At 31.0% G+C, this 8579-nt stretch overlaps 1 protein-coding gene across 1 annotated transcript; it reads left to right on the top strand.

Annotated features, from left to right (window-relative positions):
• Positions 1–5239: 5239 nt before the first annotated feature.
• On the top strand, positions 5240–8172 carry LOC117932178 (cytochrome P450 704C1-like). The gene is made up of 6 exons (XM_034853283.1): positions 5240–5617; positions 6230–6445; positions 6525–6815; positions 6899–7225; positions 7511–7714; positions 7929–8172. Exons 1-6 carry the CDS (start codon positions 5273–5275, stop codon positions 8130–8132), a joined length of 1587 nt encoding a protein of 528 aa, XP_034709174.1. The 5' UTR covers positions 5240–5272; the 3' UTR covers positions 8133–8172.
• The last annotated feature ends 407 nt before the right edge of the window (positions 8173–8579 follow it).

An 8579-nucleotide genomic window follows, 5' to 3' on the forward strand; every position in this document is an offset into this window, starting at 1 on the left:
AGGTGTTTGCACTCACACTCGCGTTTCACTCTTAAATTGGCTTTTCCCCGATATTAGTCTCACACTTTCTTGCCTTTTTCCACTCGTAGCTTCCTCTTTTCAGTTCTGCTTAAACTAATAAACTTGATCAAGATATTCAACTTGTAGTATTCAAACTAATACCAATGGCAAGAAAATATGATAGAAACACTAAATCAAAGGAAGAGGACAAAAGAAAATAATATTTTGATTTGAGAGAATTGAAACTACACACAATTTTTCTTTTTTTCTGTTTTCTATTTATTTTCCTAAGTCTTTTTTTTCTTTATTTATTTATTTATTTATTTTTGGAGCTTGGTGCACGATTTTAACCTAGTGCACATAAAAAATAAAATAAAAAAAGAACGAGGAATAAAGAACACAAAAGGAACAAGATATGATGATAACAAGAAACAAAAGATAAAAGGATAGAAAACTGATTTTAGAACCTGTGCTCTGATACCAAATGATGCGAACCTCAATCGACACGCTTTGAGACCCAACAAACAGTATTTGAATAATTGCCCAAGAAAGCTAAAATACAAATTTTTGATAGAACCCTGACTCAACGTTTATAAGTGAAACGCAAACCAAAAGTATAAGTAACAAACCTTGACCCAATGATTACAATGGAATCATGAACCGAAGGTATAAAGTTGAACGTCATAAAGAAGAATCCCTGATAAGTTCACAGTTCTTGAAGAACCAAAAGAAGAGCAAAGCCTCACATTTTCTAATTGTTTTATTCAAAAAAAATTATCCCCTATTACAATGAGTGCATGCTATTTATATGTCATGAAAAAAACTTACTAAATATTAAAACCCTAAATAAAAGTGGATTTGGTCTGAAATTAGCAGATCCAAAATAGGAAAATAGCTAAAAAAAAAGTACTAAATATTAAAACCCTAAATAAAGGTTGATTTGGTATGAAATTAGCATATCCAAAATAGGAAAATAGCTAAAAAATGTTCTAAATAATAAAAGCCTAAAATTAAGGCAGATTTGGCCTAGAATTAGAAGCTTTAGAATAGAAAATAACTTATATGAAGTTGGAAAGTCAATCAGTCATTAATCCACACCATAAATCACGCCCAATCAAGCCAGATTAGCCCTCAATAGCTTGAATTAAATTTATTACACCTTCATCTTCCTTTGGGCCAAGCTTGGAATGTCCTGTGTTAGAATCATCCCAAATCTCTTGAATTAGCCCATTAAGTGCTTCTTTGATCTTCTTGGATCTTGCTTTAGTAATAGGCCCATTTGGAACATGCAATGGATCCTTGAATGCTTGTTGATTATCATAAACACTAGTCCAGCAAAGCTGCATTAAGGTTCCAGCGCTCCCGTTGGGTAGCTTTCAAGTTTCAACAACACTAAGATAATGCATAGTATGATGCCAGAGGGCGAGTATTAAATAATGTCTGGATCTTTGGTTCTTTTTTTCACTTGGGATGGTGCGTTTGGTCACTTTTATCAGTAGCATCATTTAGATGGGGAAAGCGCAGAAGCGAGCAGTGGTTAAGAATTAGGTGAGTCCAAGGACGATTAGCGGTCCAGCCTTCCAAACTACTGCAAAAATATGCCTAAAACTAACTCACTTCCGCACTAGGATTTCATGGCCTTTTTCCATTGTGTCCACCCTAGAACTAACTTACTCCCTAAGTCAAAATTGATCTGAAAATCAACCCAGGCTCTTCTTGGACATTTTTTACATGTCTCTTTCACTCTTACTCTCCCCCATTTTTCTCATAGCTCTAGTCCATAATGAAAGAATCATCTGAAAAGGGTCGAGAGAAACCAGTGATGGTAAGTCAGAATGGTCAAGAGCTTTGGTCAAGTTGTTAATAATTTGTCTGATAAGTCATAACACCTGTTATCCATTGGGTGTTGAAAAATTTAATCTAGAAGTTTAAATGTGGAAGGTACCCTAGTAGCAAAAATTAATTCAAATTTGTGGTGGATTTGTGTTACGTATGATTGGTGTCATTGGTTCTATTTGCATTAGTCAAAATGTCGGGGCCATTCTTTGGCCCACCCAACTCTTTGCCCTCCTTTCGATGGATTCGACTCTTTAAATTTAAACCAAGAGCATGTTTACTTCACGTACGTTATACTTTCAAAAGAATATGATTATAATCTTCATTTTTTTTCTCTCCACATGCCATTTGACATTTTTTTACCATTAAATAAAATCAAAAGATTTTGAAAGCCAAAAAAAAAAAACAAAATGTAAGTTTGAAAAAACATTAGAAGAAATAATAAGGTCGAAAGAAAAAGAAAAGATAAAAACATGGCATTTTAACGTAGCAACAAAGCCTTTGAATGATGGAGTTTTGTGTCCAAATGACTCATGTATACAAAAAAAAATATAGATCTAACCACTTTATGAAACTTATGTTCAAATTAGCCTCTTTTGTGTCACGTAGGAGTCATGTCATAGAAATAAATATTTTTTTTTCAAAATTTTAGTTAAAGCCTTAATTAGCAACTGAGTCTTCATTTTTTATCCGAAGTCGCAGCTACCAAAGGCTTCAGTTTTTGAACTAAAGCATCAATTGCCAATGAGACTTCAGTTTTTTTTTTTTTTTTTTTACTTTAAAATTTAATTAAAAACTATTAAATTATAGTTTATTATTGAACTAAAAGATATATATTTTAATAATAAATTATTTATAGTTAAACTTAAGAATCTAGTATTACTTCAACAAACATAAATTGATAGATAGAAGATATTAAAAATTAATATTTTATTTATTAATAAATTAATAATATTAAAATAATAAATTTATATAACATATAAATAAGATATAAAATTGTATAATTTATTAATTTAAGATATTTAATTTATTGTTTTTTTTAAGATACTAATTTATTTGTATTATGTCAAATTTATCCATAAGTTCTCTTCTTGTGGAGACATGTGAGGTTATATATATATATATATATATAATTTTTCAACATATAAATGTTTAGTGTGTATTTTTTGTGACTTTGATGAAACTACTAAAAATTACATTTTATAGTAGACTTTTTCTAACTAATTTCATTAACTAATTTTGTCAAAAAAATCAATATATAGAAACTTAAGAGTGTACCATTATTTCAATAAAGATAAATTTGTCATAATACAAATAAATTAATATCTTAAAAAACAAAAAATTAAATATCTTAAATTAACATATTATAAAATTTTATATCTTATTTGTATGTCATATAATTTTATTATTTTAAGATTATTAATTATTGATAAATAAAATATTCATTTATTGTATTATATTTATCAATTTATGTTTATTGAAGTAATACTAGATTTTTAAGTTTAAATATAAATAATTTATTATTAAAGTATATATTTTTAATTTAAATAATAAGTTATAATTTAATAGTTTTTAATTAAATTTGAAAGTAAAAAAAAAAAAAAATTAACTGAAGCCTCAGTTGACAACTACGACTTAGGAGTAGACTATTATTTCGATAAAGATAAATTTGTCATATACAAATAAATTAATATCTTAAAAAATAACAAATTAAATATCTTAAATTAATAAATTATACAATTTTATATCTTATTTATATGTTACATAAATTTAGTATTTTAAAATTATTAATTTATTAATAAATAGAATATTTATTTATAATATCTTTTATTTATCAATTTATATTTGTTGAAGTAATACTACATTCTTAAGCTTAAGTATGAATAATTTATTACTAAAGCATAGATTTTTAATTTCAATAATAAATTGTAATTTAGTAGTTTTTAATTAAATTTAAAATAAAAAAAATTAACTAAAGTCTCGGTTGGTAATTGAGATTTTAGTTCAAAATGAAGCCTCAATTGCCAATTGAGGTTTCAGTTAAAAAAATAAATCTCAATTGACAAGTGTGGTTTTAGTTTAAAAATTAAAGCCTCAATTGGCGAATGTAACTTTAGTTCAAAAATAAAGTCTCAGTTACTAATTAAGACTTTCATTAAAATTTTAAAAATATACATATTTTTATGAAATACTCCTACGATATACCGAAGAGGCTACTTTGAACTTTCATAAAGTGGTTTGATATAATAATTTTTTTAATACCTGGGCATTTTGACCCAAAACTATACATTTCTACATACCTTTATGGGGCAAGGAACTCTATAGTTGTCTAGAAAGGTGGGCCAACCTTCTCGTAGGCTTAGTTGGGGACTTGTAATACTTGAAAAGACTCACTCATGCATTCAATGTTGGTCCTACTCTCATATATTTGATCGTGTGCTCCGTGGAAACTAATTAGGTATTTATATTTTATAGATATATAAAAAGAAATTATTAAATAATTTTTTTTATAAAAATATTAGAAAAAACTCAAAAATAATATATATATATATATATATATATATATTGTAATTATTTTAATAAAAATTGATATATATTGAAGGATATAATACATTTTTTATATATTAAAGATTATATAAGAAATCTTTATATATATAAAAGTATTTCTTATTTAAAAATGTTAATCATTTTATTTATAAATTATATTTTTTGTATTTAATTGTTATAATTAAATTTAACTTATTTATAATAATTTTATTTTAATTAATTTATAATATATATTAATAAATCTTATTTTATTTATAAATTTTATTTTATAAACTAATATATATGAGACATCTTCTCAAACTAAGAATAACACAGTTTTATTGGCAATCGATCTCATATCAATTTCAAAGTTTTAAATGAAATGGAAGCTTTTTATCAACAATATGATCGAAATATCGGTAAATTATGAAAATATCGATGATAAATGAAGAAGAAAAGGGAAATGTATATTTTCATGATTTGGTGTGGGTTTTAATATATTAAGAGTTCTCTAACCGTAATCTCCATGGAAGAGTAGACTTCAAAGATGCTTAAAAATATAATAACAATATACTTAGAAAAAAATTGAATATAAAAATTAATATGCCTAGAAATATGAGAATCCCCACAATGTCAAACTTTGATAAGATACCTTTTGATATAGTATAATATTTATAAATAAAAAAAACATATATAGTTTGAATGCTTAGAAAATAATTTATATCTCAAGGTTTTTTTATTCTCTTTGAGGAGTAGAAGGAAAATTGCAAAAGAAAAACTTCATTCAAATCAATGAATTGTCTGATCATGGATTCAGTCTCATGGATATATAATAATATAAGAACAAAAAGAAGTTCAAATAACACACGGCCACTCTTCCAAGATCCAAAAGCAATCCATTTTTCTACCCATGTATATCTTGAAGCTCCTTCTTTCATCAACGTCCAAGATGGTGTCCATAGACTTTTTCTGCAACCCCATGTACCTGGTTTTCGCAATTTCTGCTCTAACCCTTGCTTTTCTCATGAAAATCTTAGTGGGAAAATCAACAGAAAAGAAGAGGAGGTATCACCCTATTGGCGGTACAATCTTCAACCCGCTCTTCAACTTCAACAGGTTGCACCACTACATGACTGATCTTGCTGGGAAGCACAGGACTTACAGGCTGCTCAGCCCCTTTAGGAATGAGATTTTCACTGCTGACCCAGCTAATGTCGAGTATATACTCAAGACAAACTTCGAGAATTATGGCAAGGTAAAGGTTCTCAATCAAAACTCATTTCTTATTATTACTTGTTTCTTGAAGAAATTTGCAGGAATATCATGGTTTTGGCTGTATGGGTTTTAATGGACTGAAGAAATAAGAAATAAGAAATAAAGAACTAAGTTGACTTCAAGAGGGTTCTTTCTTTGGTTTTTTTTTTTTTTGTGTGTGTGTGTGTGTGCGCCTATTTATAGATAGACAGGGGAAAGAACTATGGAGAGTGATTTTGATCAAACTTTGGAAATTATCAGGAAAAGGAAAAGGAGGGAATTTCAAGTTATCTTCCACCCATCCAGCATAGGATAAAACCGGGGAAACGATAATCAATTCATGCCAAAGCTCAATTCTTACATCAAGTGCCAACTAATTTTTGGATTTTTCTATTTCATCTTGATTTGCCTTGGGAAAAAATGGACTTGTTGTGAAAGTGCCTATGATTTTCCAGCCACTGCGGATCTTCCACTATGATTAATTTCATGGTTTATCCTTTGAACCCCAAATTTGGAGGTTTTGTTTGTTAATTTATTTATTTTTGAATCGGGAATGGAGTTCAAAACCTGAGGTTGGAGCTCAAAATTTTGGTTCTTTGAAAACTTTGTGCAGGGCTCCTATAACTATAACATTCTGAGGGATCTACTTGGTGATGGAATTTTCACAGTTGACGATGAGAAATGGCGGCAACAGAGAAAGGTATCGAGCTATGAATTCTCTACAAAGGTATTGAGGGACTCCAGCAGTGTAGTTTTCCGAAAAAATGGGGCAAAACTAGCTATAGTAGTGTCTGAAGCTGCAAGCTCCAACCAGACAATGGATATTCAAGTAAGGTTATTTACATGATGCCGAATTCACATAAAGAACAATCCTCTTGTCTCTTGATTAATACAAAGATTCTATGCAGGGTCTTTTTACGAAAGCAACCTTAGATTCGATATCCAAAGTTGCATTAGGGGTAGAGCTAGACAGCATGTGCGGATCAAATGAAGAAGGCACCAAGTTTGGCAGCGCAGTTGATGATGCGAGTGCCATGACCCTTTATCGGTATGTTGATATCTTCTGGACAATCAAGAAAAGTCTGAATATCGGTTCAGAAGCCACGTTAAAGAGGAGTATCAAAGTGGTTGATGACTTTGTGTACAAGCTAATCCACAGCAAGACTGAACTAATGAAGAATTCACAAAATGATTCTTCAGTGAGTGAATCACCTAGTAATTGTATTTTTCATCAAAATATGGAGCATAATTAATCTCACTTTTTCATTATGTGTTATGGCAGATGAAGAAAGAAGATATTTTATCAAGGTTTCTGCAGTTGAAGGACATAGAGATTGATCCAAAATACTTACGGGATATAATCCTCAATTTTATAACTGCTGGAAGAGACACGACAGCAACTGCTCTTTCCTGGTTCATTTACATGCTTTGCAAGCATCCCACCATTCAGGAAAAGGTGGCACAAGAAGTGAGGGAAGCGATCAACCTGAAAGAGGCCACAAACTATGCCGAGTTTGCAGCCAGTGTTACTGAAGAAGCTCTGGAGAAGATGCAGTATCTCCATGCTGCTATAACTGAGACTCTACGACTCTATCCTGCAGTTCCTGTGGTAATGAGCATTGTGATTTTGTAGTCATTCGCACATACATATACATAGATTTGAAGCTTTCCTGGTTTTGAATTAACTCCCAACAATAATTGGTTTTTCATCAAGAAAGGCATAGGACAACTATATCAAACTATTTGATATATATATATCTGGGAAATGATTCTAAAGCATTGATACGTTGCTCTTCTCCTTTTTTGACATCTTCCTAGCAAATTTTCATCTTCTGCATTATATTTTGTGCCAAACAGTTCTGAAATCTCAAATTTTCTAACTCTGGGTTTGCAGGATGCAAAGATTTGCTTTTCAGATGACACGCTGCCAGATGGGTTCAGTGTGAAGAAAGGAGATCTGGTGTCTTACCAACCATATGCAATGGGCAGGATGAGATTCGTATGGGGCGATGATGCAGAGGAATTCCGACCAGAGAGATGGCTTAATGAGAAGGGCCTTTTTTGCCCAGAAAGCCCTTTCAAATTCACTGCATTTCAGGTTAGATTTTACATTCCATTATTTCATGCTTCAAACTCACCTTCACCCCATATAAGTTCACTCTTCTGTTCAACATTTCTCCATGGAAAATGTATCAAGGAAAAGACCTTTTTCAAGTTTAGCAACTCCTATCCATGTCCAAAAAGGGATATGAGCAATATTACTAAGTTCATGCTCATGAAGAAAGCTAAAATCAGTTTCTGTTGGTTAACAGGCAGGCCCGAGAATTTGTTTGGGAAAGGAGTTTGCTTATAGGCAGATGAAGATCCTCTCAGCCATTCTGTCCGGTTGTTTTGTTTTTAAGCTGAGCGACGATAAGAAAGCTGTGAATTACAGGACAATGATCACCCTTCATATTGATGGAGGCCTCCATGTTCGTGCTTTCCACAGGCCAGACACAAAGATTCTGGAGGCTTGAGATGTAGCTGGCTACTCATTGTATCCTCCCAAGTGTGAAATTAGAAGAAATATACAGGAAATAGCATCTGGTAACACCTCCTTGTTTATCTACTCTCATGTAGGAATTCTAATATACTTATTATAGTATTTTGATGATTTTATTGTGATAGGAAGTGTTAGAAATACTGAAAGATTGTATTGTATTTCCTGAGTGAAAGAATATACATCAATGCCTTTATATAGGAGGCATATGTGTGCGGTACAAGTAACTTAACTGGGCCTAAAGCCCATAACATAATATACTCATAATATACATTAACAGCCCCCCTCAAACTCAAGGTGGATGTGAGACCAACTTGAGGTTGTCAATTAAATCACGAGTGAGTCTTGTAGGAAGTGACTTGGTGAAGATATCTGCAAGCTGATCTTTGGAGGAGACGGAGAAAAGCTTAAGAGCACCATGGAC

Source organism: Vitis riparia, chromosome 15 (genome assembly GCF_004353265.1).
Source record: "Vitis riparia cultivar Riparia Gloire de Montpellier isolate 1030 chromosome 15, EGFV_Vit.rip_1.0, whole genome shotgun sequence".
In the NCBI taxonomy this organism is placed as follows: domain Eukaryota; kingdom Viridiplantae; phylum Streptophyta; class Magnoliopsida; order Vitales; family Vitaceae; genus Vitis; species Vitis riparia.